A 13,776-nucleotide genomic window follows, 5' to 3' on the forward strand; every position below is an offset into this window, starting at 1 on the left:
AAATCCCCTTTTCTCTCCTTTTTATAAACACATCAATGTTTCATAAAGGATTTGAAAATCTCAGTTATATTTATGATTATATATGAAGATTATGTACGAATATATTGAGTTATTTTGTTTAAGACAACAACGATTTGGATTGGGTCATAAGGAAAAATTCTTTTGGCACACTTTCTCCATTTCATATAAAGCTATATTTAAGAAAAATAATAATGTAATAAATGTTTTAATCACATTTGTATGCCTTATGTATGGTCATGAGTTTTGTCGCTTGGCTCTACATGAGCTCACAGAGCAGATTCCTAACACTACCTTAAAAAGGCAATTAAGTATCTCATTTTGAATCTTATTTTTATGTGAAAGAATATCAACAATTAATGTCATGAACATATGAATCGGACATTTAATAGCCTATATAACCAACACCTTAAAAAATAATAATACAGGCATACATTCAGCACACACCAACGATATCAGGATCACTATTATACATTGACTGAGGTGCATCACTGAGGTATACTGAGGCTAGACCTTAGTATTTATTTCAAATCAAACCACCTGCACTAATTGGATCTATAGGGACAACTCGCTTTCAGTTCTGAAAACAAGCAGCAGCGCTGTTTGGTTTTTCTGCATTTCAGATTATGAAATTGACTCTGAAGTAATGTCTGAATCAATACGAGAAATGGGAATTGAAAACTCACTGCAGGTTAACCACACATTTTAAACAAACTTTAGCAAATATCTGAATAATTATATAATATTTACATCAACTGATACACAGTGGCAGCCTGAACCATAGAACAAAAGAGCACATATTAGATGAATGGGCAATATATTAGACTGCCTATAATTTTGAAAGTGTCGCAGTCAAGGCTAACGGCGGCTATTGAAGGTGTTTTATTACACAACATCACAGCGTCCCATTAATGAGAAAATACACTTCAGTCCGTCTGTTGAGCTCACAGCAACCATGGACCCTATGGCAAACTGGAACAGCCTTTTTTCCCAAATTACATGGCGACAGGTGAGACTTATTTTGCATTTATTATATTACCATTACCTGGTGTACATACAGTACTTTCAAGGTATATCCATCTCTATGTCTGCCACCCAATTTAAAAAGGTGGTATACAAAATGAAAGTATGTTGGTGACAACAGCTAAGGAAACTCTGATAGCACTTATCTGAAGTTTAATTAGTGTGATTCTCATTCAAATACTGCTGAAAAAGGCCTTGTTTTATGTATAGTTTCCATTTTAAATGTCCCTTATATTTGAAGGTTGCTCTCTTAAAAGTGCCGAATAGTTAGATTTTATGTCCATAGTTGTTGGAAATGGAAAAACATTTCTTCATTTAAATTCTGCAAGGAAAAACGATGTTTGGATTCTGTACACTGCTCTGACTCAGCCTTTTTACCTTTAGGTTGAACAGAGCGTGTCCACAGCAGAGATTGGAGACTTGATTGAGTTTGCAAATCCATGGTCAGGACTGTGTCTTTGGGGCGTTTATGTTGGAGATGGCTGTGTTTTCCATTTTGGAGTGGGAGGTAAGAAAATGAAATGGGACTTAATTTAAAATAATCACACTGCATTTGTAGAATTTAAAACGTGTCACTCAGACATTTAAAATCAACCAGATTTATTGTACTGAAATGTCCTTTATTTCACTGTATTTCTTGGTTATGGTAAGATGAGAACATGACACAGAGAGCCTGCCGCAGCCTCCTTCAACAAATGGTTCCAAAGTCAAAGGTGACCGTGTTCTGAGGAAGACCAGGATCTGCACTCAGCGCATTACGGAGATCAAAGTGCCGCTGGGAACTCGCATCAGGGTCAAAAACAACAAGAAGCACCACCTGCTTCCATCTACACAGGAGACCAATCGCCGAGAGACCTTTCTGCATCAGGAGTTCAAATACGACCTGATGAACTTCAACAGTGAGCATTTCGCCACATTTGTTCGATACGGCCATGCTGAGTGCAACCAGGTTGGTTTAACTAAGTGATTGTGTGGTGTGGTTGGTATTAGATTTTAGCCATATGATTTGATGTCCTAATTATTTACTTTTTGTATTCCCTTTAAGAACAAGAGGACAAGGGGACACGTCTCAAACTCTGAACATGATAATGCAGCAACGGACGGAGACAGAAACTTAAGATGTTCTGCGGCGCCTCCCATGTACATCTATCAAATTGACTTTGTTAATGAGCGAAAATAAAACTCCTTAGCTGATTCATTGTCTGAGAATGTTTCATTTACCAACAAGGAACAATCAAATCTGTTCAACGAAAGGAGAAAAAAACCTTAACATTTCTGTTCCTAGCAAAGTCTATTAAAAGCCAAACAAAGCAAACCCCATAAGAGTCAGGAAAGTATGTGTCCTCTTGTTTATTAAGACTTCAGGAATGTCAATACAAGCTTTTCTATACAGTAGGAGGGCTGAGGAGGCCAGCTGGAGACACAATGACCTTCTGCTATTCTCCTCGTTGATAATGACCCAGACAAAGTCCCACTGCCCATCAACTAGACCTCTAATAAAGCCAAACACTCTCTATCATCCACTAATAACTTCCACACAGCAGCCAGAGTCAGAACAGGCCAGCGTTTTCTGAATGCGAGGAGTTGAACAAAGCTCTGGGCGGACAGGAAGTGGAGGAAAGCATCCCGTTTATCGATCTGGGGCTGTGCACTGCCTGATGGCACAGGGTGGTAACTACATTCTTCTTCTTCATCACCCAAACACACAAACTCAAAGATTACTGTATCAAAGCAAAGGGGGAAAAAAACATACACAGTGCAAAACATTTCTGTCTAACAATCAATCCTTTTGGTATGCTCATTTGCTAGGCTCTTGGTTCTGTCGCTGCTACACATGTACAATATCACACACACACTCGCATACACACTTGCAGGTGTGGTATTCTTCCAGAGATATAGGCAAACTCGTTATTCTTGTCTTAATTGGTATAGAGATTCCGCCCTTTTTTTCCTCTCAGCAACCCCTCCAGGGGAATGCTGATTGATTTTCCTCTGAGTCCTGATAATACTCCCACCTCCCTGCACATCTACACACATCCTCTATTAGAAGATGTTCATTTCACCTCACTGCAGACCCCAGTGAACCACAGACAATTCACAGTTCAGTTTAGGATCGTTTGTTTAACCTGTCTTCTGCGTTACCATCACTGGCTCAGCTTGACAATGTACCCATACAGCTGGTCTGAGAAGGCCTGAAGAGAGAACTTCTCCTGTACCCTCCTCCTCCCGGCGTGTCCCATGTCCCTGCGGAGCTGAGGCCCTCTCACCAGCTTCTCCATGGCCTTAGAGAAGGCCTCGGCCAGGGGCTCACACAGGAAGCCTGTCTCCCCGTCTGCCACGCTCTCCAGGGGGCCCCCAGAGTTTACCGCGATAACAGGGCAACAGCAGTACATGGCCTCTACAGGAACAATCCCAAAATGCTCTCTGCTCGGGGTGTAGAGCACGGCTGCGCTGCCCCGTAACAGTGCCACCTTCATTGAATCAGAGGGGGAGCGCAGGAAAGTGACACAGTCCTCCAGGTGGAGCTGCGCTGCCAGCTCTTTCAGTTCAGTATAATGTTGAACATTCTCAGTAACTCTGTCATCGTAGCCCCCTGCCACCACCAGGTGAACACCCGCTCTCTGGCCTGCAGGAAGGAGGCTCCTCAGGGCAGAGAGAGCCTCCAGAGCCAGCCACAGATTCTTCTTCCTCTCGTATCGGTTCAGAGAGAGAAACATGCAGGAGGTCCCCTCGGGAAGAAGCCCTTCCAGGCCTCGTGCTTCAGTGGACTGCTGGTCAAAGGTACTTGTGTTGAGGGAGGGATAGAGGACATCCGTCTGAACTCCTCTCAGACCACTAAAGGTCTCGCTAAAGATGCCTGCGGTGAACTTGCTGTTTACCAGAATCTAAGAGGAAGTACAGAGAGATTAGTTCATAAGGATCTCACATATAGCACAGGCATTTTAATTCCTTCTGAGTAAGTGTATGACAGCCTGCAGACTTTTATTATTAACGTCTAGTTTGAAACCTAAATGTCAATTTATTTTCTATCAGGGCCCTGAGCTTTTACTTCAGCTTGCCAGCAGAGATCAGGCTGTAGCACATTTTAAATATTCACTTTGGTTTTTTCAACCTCTTAAAACCAATAAAACTTACCTTGTATTTTTGATGTATTCCTTTACATTACAGTTTAAGCAGTTATTAAGAGCCAACCTCAGTCTGGAAGAGAAATTACACCTCTCTAAACAACATTAGACTTAGATAGATATAATTATGAGCAAACTTGCCAAAGTTCAACTACTGGGCTATTAACAATTTGCTTTAATCCTTTGCTAACATTGCACTGGAAATTCTAGTATTGATACATTTTATGAATTATCTGTAAGTATATAAAATGTACCATTGTCTATCTAATGCTTTTAAACCACCTTTGACCATCAGAATAAACTAATTTCACAACATTTAATTTTATTAAATCATGTTACTGCTTAGAAAATCATGTTCCTGTCTGCAATAGGCAAAACAAGGATTTAAAATAACATTGAAAAACTAAACTGTGTCATCCAATTAGTTATAAAAATGATTTAGGATAGTTTTAGCTCCTGTCTCAAATCTACCCATAACAGCATTTACTATCAAGTGTCCTTCAAACACAGGTCGCATCAGGAGCATCTTTTGAGAATGAATAGCAACTGTTTTGTTTTTAATCTTGATATAATGCATGTAGGTCTTCTACTGTGTTAAAGTTTGTAAAACATTTATTTAATAAAAAACTATATAAATGACATTCTTGTTCTGGATAAAATCAGATTGTAACCGTGACTCAGTCTAGCCCTCTAAGTAGAAAGGCCATCACAATGACACAGCCTTAAACCCTGAGCCGTACCATATCAGCCATGCCAGTGGTGCGCTCCTCCATCCAGTCGATGGGAGCACGGTACAGCTTCTTCAGGGCCGACTTCCTCTGGGTCAGCAGCTGGTCTGGGAAGTGACAGTAAAACAAAACCTTCTTCCTGTGACGGGACAGTCGCAGCACCGGGATACACACTGACACCTGGTGTAGAATGAAAGGTGTATGATCAGAAATGTATCAGTAAACACACATCCGAAGAGAAGTACTGGTCAAGCTATATGATGTTTAAATAAACTGCTGTTTGATTGGCTTCTCCTACTGTCACCCTGTACCTTGCTTAATATTGAGTTATTTCTGTACTGGTACCTGCACGCTTTCCAAAGTCAATTCAAGCCCTTTTCAAGCATTTAAAAAAGGTGCATGTTCAAGCTTTTTCTGCCGTTTACAGCGGTAAAATACATTTTTGTATACAGTACATACAGTTCATACAGTCTAGGGTGATTGCACCGTTTCATCACAACAATTAAGTTCATATTGTGCTAAAGACAATTAAATTTCTGCATTCAACAAGTGTGGAAAAATTGAGGAAAACACAAGTTTTATGTTTCAAAAAGTGTCATCTGTTTGTTAGACTTGGCATCATGTAGCCTAAATATGTTCATGCAGTCTCAGGCACTTCATTCAAAACCAAAGCACTTTTCAAAAATCTAAAGTGTTTAAGGATTTCTAGCAACCATGGAAGGCAAGGCAAGGCACGTTTATTTATATAGCACATTTCAACACAAGGCAATTCAAAGTGCTTTACAAAAAACAAAAGACATTAAGACAAAGGCATTTAAAATCAGTCATTAAAAAGAAAAGATAATAAAATAAACATTAAAAGAAAAAATACATGAATAAAAGTTACAGTGCAGTTTAAGATATGAATAGTTCAATTAAAAGCAGTGGCAAAAAGAAGAGTCTTCAGCCTGGATTTAAAAGTAGTCAGAGTTGCAGCGGACCTGCAGGTTTCTGGGAGTTTGTTCCAGATATTTGGAGCATAACAACTGAACGCTGCTTTACCATGTTTAGTTCTGACTCTGGGGACAGAAAGCTGACCAGTCCCTGAAGACCTGAGAGATCTGGATGGTTCATAATTTAGCAGTAGGTCAGAAATGTATTTTGGGCCTAAACCATTCAGTGCTTTATAAACCAGCAGCAGTATTTTGAAATATATTCTTTGACACACAGGAAGCCAGTGTAAAGACTTCAGAACAGGAGTGATGTGATCCACTTTCTTAGTGTTAGTGAGGACTCGAACGGCGGCGTTCTGAATTAGCTGCAGCTTTCTAATAGATTTTTTTAGTGAGACCTGCAAAGACACCATTACAGTAGTCCAGTCTACTGAAGATAAAAGCATGGACAAGTTTTTCCAAATCCTGCTGTGACATTAGTCTTTTAATCCTAGATATATTCTTTAGGTGATAGTAGGCTGATTTAGTAACTGTTTTAATGTGACTGTTGAAACTCAGGTCAGAGTCCATGACTACACCTAGATTTCTGGCTTTATCTGTTGTTTTGAACATTGCAGACTGAAGCTCAGCGCTAACTTTTATACGTTCTGCCTTGGCTCCAAAAACCATTACCTCAGTTTTATCTTTGTTTAATTGGAGAAAGTTCTGACACATCCAGTCATTGATTTGTTCAATGCACTTACTCAGTGTTTGAATTGGAGCATAGTCTCCTGGTGAAATTGTTATGTCAAATTGTGTGTCATCCGCATAGCTATGGTAACTTATTTTGTTGTTTTTCATTATCTGAGCCAGTGGTAGCATGTAGATGTTAAAGAGAAGAGGCCCCAAGATGGAGCCTTGAGGAACCCCACATGTCATATTTGTCAACTCAGATGTGTATTTACTAGGGCTGTTAAGTTAACGCATTAATAACGCCACTAATTATTTTAACGCGATTAACGCATGTATATTTTTTTTCCTCGGCCGCCCCGTAGTTTCAGAGCGCATCGAGTTTAAAATACCATCTACAAGCTGATGCTGACAGCCCCGCTCCTGCCGCCCGATTGTGGCAGACCACACTTCCACGCTCACCGGCAGGCACCGACTGGCTATTGGGAGGACCGGGAGGGTGTGTGTATGTGTGGCCCGAGCGAGCGAGAGAGAGACCTTACGTGCATTGTTGTTGTTAGCATCTGGTGCTAGCTAGCTGCGCTAACGGATATAAGGAGCTGTTTAAATGAAAACAGAGGAGCGTCATTTCGCCACAACTGCGCCGAGTACTTGACTTTATGCAGGAAGCCAGACAGTGGGACATTGTACGAACACTCAGCACGGATAGTGCGCGCAACATGATTGCAGCGTCCAGGCAGCTCCCGTTCGAGCATATGCCTTGAGTTGCACATAGCTCCAACGATCACACACACACACACACACACACACACACACACACACACACACACACACACACACACACACACACACACACACACACACACACACACACACACACACACACACACACACACACACACACACACACACACACACACACACACACACACACACACACACACACACACACACACACACACACACACACACACACACACACACACCACACACACACACACACACACACACACACACACACACACACACACACACACACACACACACACACACACTGTATTGTGGCAGGTTTGATATGGGCCAGTAATTGTTCATTACTGAAGCATCTAGATTATTCTTTTTTAAGAGCGGTTTAATGACTGCAGTTTTCAGGGCCTGTGGAAACCCTTTGTAATTATTTACAAGAGAAAGTTGATACCTGTGCGTATTTGTGCTAAACACAGTGGAAAGTGGAACAGGCAAGGGAGTGTACACCGGCTTACGGTATGGTATAGTAAAGAGGTGTGTCACAAAAAGGAGACACCGGTTCCGAACCAGAAGAGCGCAAGCACAGAGATAGAACGGGAACCGCGTTGGTGTGAAAGGGGCAATAGAGGCAGTCCACTGTTTGCAATGGAACAAATTATCTGAGCAAAAGAGACAGTTAGGAGCTGCAGAAAGCTCAGGGGAACTACAATGAGTGACCAGACAGAGGGATACGTTGTTCCTGTATGACACAACTCACTTGATCACAGAAGATGACATCGTACTCCACCCCGCTGAGGAAGACCAGGTAGAGGGCGACGAAGATCATCCTCAGGTAGGCACACAGGGCATGCAGGTAACCAAACACATTTGTGGGTAGCCAATCCCCCACACATACCTATAAGAAGAGCAATAGAAACAATTAAGTATTATGAGAGTGTCTTTAGAGTTTACTATTCTTTGTCTTTGTTGTGAATCTTTGAGCAACAGTATCAGGTAGGAAGGTGTCAGTTTACGTACCACAGGCAGTTCTGGATCCAGCGTCTCAGAGAAGCAGTGGGTTGGGTCGTAATGGGCCGTCCATATCTGAACGCTGCATCCTTTAGACTTCAGAGCAACAGCAGCATCGACCACCAGACGCTCAGCTCCACCAATACCCAGGTCTGGATGGAGGAACACCACCCGCGCCATCCTGCACACAAATGTATAAAGTTAAAATTGAATCTGGTATAAATGTTACCACAAGACAATGCTTGTTGCAGAGAGGGTTAAAGTTAAACACATTGTACATCACCGTGTCATGCAGAAGGACAGATCAATGGAGGAGCACAGTGAGACAGTAGACAGTTTGAATATTCACAAAGACAGAAGTACAAAGTGTATATGCATGACATGACACAATAAACATTTATGGGAATTACAGCCTAAATCTGAGTAACAGAGAAAATGAATTTCAATTGTTTTTGATGATGGTTTAAACAAACAACTCTCTCCAACACAAGTAACCAGAATTCAAAACTCTTAACCCTTGAAGCCCTTACTGTCAGGACTTTTTAGCAGCAAATTGTTTCTGTCATGGAGGAAAACCTCCAGCTGATTTTACGTTTAAGGATAAGTCAGACTGATAGCAAGAATATAAATGACTATTGAAATGTTATGAAATGTAGTATGGTAACTGTCCGTTATAAAAAAAGTTATTCTGAATGTCTTGTGTATGTTTTACGTAACGTTGCAAATATTATGCATGCTAGCCTATGTAGCTAATGAAATAATCGTTCAGAAAGCTAACTGTATGGGCAGTTGTCTTTCGTGAACAAAACTACATCTCCGTACAATCTAATAATGGTTGGGTTATATTTACCTTTGGATCTTGTCCGAGTTTTGAAACCTGTGATTATGCTAGTCGAGAAGCCAGTATCAGCATGTACAACTGTCAGGAAACTCTAACGGTAGGACGCCATGTTGGCTCATATTATGTGTTGTGGTCATGCTAGTTGCGCTTCGTGTTTGAGCCACAATGGCGCTAGTTTCCTCTACTCATGTAAACGGAGGCGCTTCCTGTGAGACACGTCTCCTTCAAAATCAAGGCTGACCAAAAATGTGCCTTTGAATTAAGGTACAAGAATACACAAAAAGAAATACACTAAAACACGTATAGGCGTTGAAAACAAGTTGAATTTAAGTGGCAAAGAAAACAAGTTCTAAAACTAAGGTTGAGTTAATTATGTTATTGGGTGAACGGGATCAGACAGTCAAGCATCTGCTCGGTCACCTGCACTGGTCTTGTGTTTTGCAGTCGTGTCCTTTTTAGATAGACGTCAGCTCTGTGGGATCTTCTCAAGTTTTGACCAATTCACACGCCTGCTGTCTGCTATTCATTTGACGTGGACATCATCTTGAAGAAGGCTCTGGCTTTTTAACTTGCATCGGGACAACAACACAAACAACAAAATGGTAAGATACTCGACTCCATCTACAAATGTTACTGGTAAAGCAAACACGCTCACATTTACTGTTTTAACGTAAGCCCCAATGTATGGATTTGCTATCTGTTAGCTAGCTTGCTAATTTTAGCTAATCATTTGTGGACGTGGCTCTCTTTCAACCAGTTAAACAGTCCCACAATACAAATGTAAAGCTGGCAATGAACTAGATGAATGATTTATATACGCTAGTACGCACATTTAGTTGAAACTCTGCATGTGAAATCAATGAAAGGTGCGGACTTGTAGTTAAAGGCCTTCGCCATCACTCTGACATAAACGCACTGTACAGTTAATAATCCAATTTGACTGAGCTTTTCATACTTTATTGTTTGATAACTCCTTATCTGAAGGTTATGGATTATTATGTTTTAGCTGTAAATATTTTTAAATGTATGTGACAGAAAGTAGACAGAATGCATGGAAGAGGATATCATGGAGGGGATACTGTTCATATGTCTAACATGTAATGTAATATGTATTAATTCTGGTGTCTTCCCCTCAGCCTGGACCAGCAGCAAGTGCAACCAATGTTGGGGCCTCGAGCCGCTCCCCCAGTAAGACTGTGGCCCCTCGCGCAGCAGGATCCACAGTCAGGCAAAGGTACACACCATATACAGAACTTTTACTCTTCATCCAGGTGACAAGTGAGAAAACTCTGCACACGTGTATACAGATGTGCGGCAGACGTGACTAAACTGATGCAGTAATCTAATTAATAAAGATTATATGTAGAAGTTTGGGCTCACTGAATCATGAGTCATTCCAATCAACAGATGTTATCCCATATGAACAACTGTTGGACATTTTAGTCAGGCTTTTTGGACAAGTTTCCCCATCATCATCCCCACCACCATCATCATTATTATCATCATCAATGCTACGGCCGTTCAAGACTAAAGAGAATATAGTCGACTTATACTACAATTGATCAAATAATCGATTTAACTGATTTAATCAACAGATTTTCCCCTCAAAGAATCAAAGCAATGCTTCAATTCATCAATTCAGAATTATTTATAAGTTTTCTGGAAATAATTTACTAAAAAAAGCTATAAAAAAATAATCAACTCAATAATCAAGATGCTAAGTTGATCAACACCAAGAGACTAAGAGGGGTCAGCTCAAAACACCACATTGAAGACTATCTTATAGGATTGAAGTAATCGCACCAGTAGAGTGAGACACTTTGAGAATGACTGCCTAGCAGCGTTGAAGATGTTGTGGTGACCTTTTTGTCCTCATGCACAAGACACTTTTATATGTATTCTCTATTGGTCAAATATCTGTATGTTGGACACCAATGTGAAAAAGTGGCCATTGAAGACAACTTTACATTAAACCTGAGAAATAAGTTATCCTGCCTCTTTATCCTGCACACGTTCTCTAAAATAATTTTTCAAATACCCTCAGCCTGCTCATGTCATCACACAGTAAAGACTTATTGATGAATTTCAGATAGCCATTACTTTATTTGTTGTGCTCCCTGTTTATATGAGCGATAGATGCTGTGCTGTGGGCTTAATCAGTGTTTAATCAGAGGCTGGCTCTTACCTCTACCCATTACTATCGTCGACTTCATTACCTCATTAACCTCCGTTTAATCTCATCACATGAGTGAAGCAGCCATGAATCAACCTGCTCTTTCATCAGCAGCTACTGTAGTTGGTTCCATTGTGAATACAATGTCCTGGGTTCGATTCCAGCCATGCGACCTTTGTGCCTTTTGTTTCATGTTATACCCCCTCCCCTTTTCTACCCTGCACTCAAAAGTGTGTTTCTGTTCTAGTTGTCTTGTTTTAAAATAAAGTTCTTTGAGACATCACATTTTATATTTATGAAAAACCTTTTACAGAGAGAAACTTGGAAGCGTTTAAGATCGGATTATTATGCCCTTTTTATATTGAGCTCTGCTAAGTAATTCAAACACTTGGCTGTGTCGATATGTTTTTGACTTTGAATTATGTGTGTGTCCCACAGGAAAGCCACCAGCAGTGGCACACGCAGCGGTGGCAGGACCACAGGATCGGCGGGCACCGGTGGCATGTGGCGCTTCTACACAGAAGACTCGCCAGGCCTCAAAGTGTAAGTGTAATTTCTAAAAGCAAAACACAGGAACATACACACTGTAACCAATTTAGCCTCTTGACATTTCTACAGCCCACTCACAAACACGCACTTAATACTCAGGATTTCCGACACTTGCTATGATTAGTGTTGTACATGTTCATCAGGTAGGATGCGAGGAATGTTTAATGACAGGAAATTGGGTAGACGTGCCTCTGTGGTAAAACAAATAATCTCCAAGTGGTGGATCAGCTTCATTTAAGTCTGTGTCTTTATATACTCATAAAAAATGGCAAGTGTTGGCAAAGCACACTTTTGGAAAACTCTCAACCTCCATAAAGTTCTATTCTGCTGCATCCGCTGCCTTAATATTAGAGGAGGCGTCCAGTCTCCTGGCAATGGCTGATCGATGGTGCCGTGGTGGTTATTGAGTGTCTCTCCAGCAGTTGAAGGAGGGCAGACTCGCCATACAGTGCTTTATATCGAGTGCATGTTTGTTCCTGCGTTAGACGCCGGCCTCAAAGCTTCATTAAAGGATGCACTCTGAAAGGTCAACTCAATTACAGCCTTCTGACAGGGAGAGGAGGGGGCCGCAGAGGAGATGGTTGGCATGGCAATGCTGCTACTTAGTGATGCGCCCCTCCACCCCACACCCCCACTCAGTCCCTCCTTCAGAGATGAGGGCGCCTCCTTGTTTCCTAAGCTCATCAATAAAATCAGCCGCTCTACTAAGACTCATGTGTGGTCGGGCTTAGAGCAAATTATGGGATTTCTGTGTGTTTGTGTGTTGATCATTCTCTCTTTGTTGTGACAGCGGCCCGGTGCCCGTGCTGGTGATGAGTCTGCTCTTCATCGCCTCCGTCTTCATGCTGCACATCTGGGGAAAGTACACCCGCTCTTAAACTCTGCCTGACGACCTTTGACCCTGCGCCTCAGCTTCTTAACACATTGGACCTGGACCAAACGACAAATGAACAACAACCCCCCCCGCTTCCATTCTGCACTACAACACACGCAGACACACACACTTTTTTTTAATTCAGTACTTGATTTTCATCTGCCCTGATGTTGGTATCCACCTTGCTTCTGCCCCCTCCTGTGTTTTAAATAACTGATGGGGTGAAGGTGAGGAAGCCATGTCTGTGTTTTTGTATATGGCCCGCCTCCGAGCAGCAGCTGCATTCAAGTTCAGTGCAGCTTTCAAGGACATTGTTGTTTTCAGGCCCCAGCAAACATTTCCTCTTGTAGCCTGAATTGACTTTTTTTCATTGTTAACATTTGTACAAATGTAATTGTAATATTGTACAATAAAAAAGTAAAAATCTATGTGCATGACATGTGGAAGTTTACTCTTATTTAGTTCAGATATAATTAATGAGAAATGCTCCTTCACAAACATATTGTATATTCTCTTTTTGATCTCTCTTCCGGACTATTGAAAGCTGTACATTTTGTCATAAGGCATCGTAAAACCTTTTTTTCAGCAAAATATTCAGACTTGTGATTACACAGTTCCCCTAAAGCTTAATGCTTGATTTAAACAACTAACTGGATGATTTGCCCATAACTCTCAGTAATCATTCTTTTATATTCGTGAAATCTCAAATACTAAAACTACATGTATACTCATAATCTTTTATTTATTTAAAAGGGACAGTGCACATGAATAATTCTGTAAATGTGCCAGGGTTAGCCAAGAAGCTATTTTTCATCTGTAGTCCCTGGACAGATGGAAGTCACCCTAGAAAACGAATTTCATACTATTTCATATCATCACCATCTGAAATGTCTGTCCACTCTCCAATCAATCAATCAATCAATCAATGTTTATTTATATAGCCCAATATCACAAATGTTACATTTGTCTCAGTGGTCTTCACAGTGTGTACAGAATATCAGTATGACAATACAACACCCTCTGTCCTTAGACCCTCACATCGTACAAGGAAAAACTTCTGGAGAAAACCCACAGTTTAAAGGGAAAAAT

General features: G+C 41.0%; 2 protein-coding genes across 2 annotated transcripts; one reads left to right on the forward strand and one right to left on the reverse strand.

Moving 5' to 3' along the window:
• Nucleotides 1–1,624: 1,624 nt before the first annotated feature.
• Nucleotides 1,625–9,239, reverse strand: alg2 (ALG2 alpha-1,3/1,6-mannosyltransferase). Its single transcript, XM_034102678.1, has 5 exons — nucleotides 9,101–9,239; nucleotides 8,260–8,431; nucleotides 8,000–8,137; nucleotides 4,907–5,074; nucleotides 1,625–3,926 (listed from the first exon to the last, which is right to left on the reverse strand). The coding sequence occupies exons 2-5, from the start codon at nucleotides 8,428–8,430 to the stop codon at nucleotides 3,186–3,188; spliced, it is 1,218 nt and encodes a 405-aa protein (XP_033958569.1). The 5' UTR covers nucleotide 8,431; nucleotides 9,101–9,239; the 3' UTR covers nucleotides 1,625–3,185.
• A 319-nt stretch (nucleotides 9,240–9,558) lies between these two features.
• On the forward strand, nucleotides 9,559–13,115 carry sec61b (SEC61 translocon subunit beta). Its single transcript, XM_034101571.2, has 4 exons — nucleotides 9,559–9,693; nucleotides 10,228–10,325; nucleotides 11,703–11,807; nucleotides 12,604–13,115. Exons 1-4 carry the CDS (start codon nucleotides 9,691–9,693, stop codon nucleotides 12,689–12,691), a joined length of 294 nt encoding a protein of 97 aa, XP_033957462.1. The 5' UTR covers nucleotides 9,559–9,690; the 3' UTR covers nucleotides 12,692–13,115.
• The last annotated feature ends 661 nt before the right edge of the window (nucleotides 13,116–13,776 follow it).

Source organism: Pseudochaenichthys georgianus, chromosome 16 (genome assembly GCF_902827115.2).
Source record: "Pseudochaenichthys georgianus chromosome 16, fPseGeo1.2, whole genome shotgun sequence".
NCBI classification, from domain to species: Eukaryota; Metazoa; Chordata; class Actinopteri; order Perciformes; family Channichthyidae; genus Pseudochaenichthys; species Pseudochaenichthys georgianus.

Excerpts from the sequence above, each read along its gene's own strand:
- alg2 (XM_034102678.1), bottom strand. The coding sequence starts at position 8,430 with ATGGCGCGGGTGGTGTTCCTCCATCCAGACCTGGGTATTGGTGGAGCT. Across the intron at positions 8,138-8,259 it reads TGGATCCAGAACTGCCTGTG|GTATGTGTGGGGGATTGGCT; the intron begins GTACGTAAACTG and ends CTCTTCTTATAG. Across the intron at positions 5,075-7,999 it reads ATGTCATCTTCTGTGATCAA|GTGTCAGTGTGTATCCCGGT; the intron begins GTGAGTTGTGTC and ends ATTCTACACCAG.
- sec61b (XM_034101571.2), top strand. Across the intron at positions 10,326-11,702 it reads GGATCCACAGTCAGGCAAAG|GAAAGCCACCAGCAGTGGCA; the intron begins GTACACACCATA and ends TGTGTCCCACAG. Across the intron at positions 11,808-12,603 it reads GACTCGCCAGGCCTCAAAGT|CGGCCCGGTGCCCGTGCTGG; the intron begins GTAAGTGTAATT and ends TTGTTGTGACAG.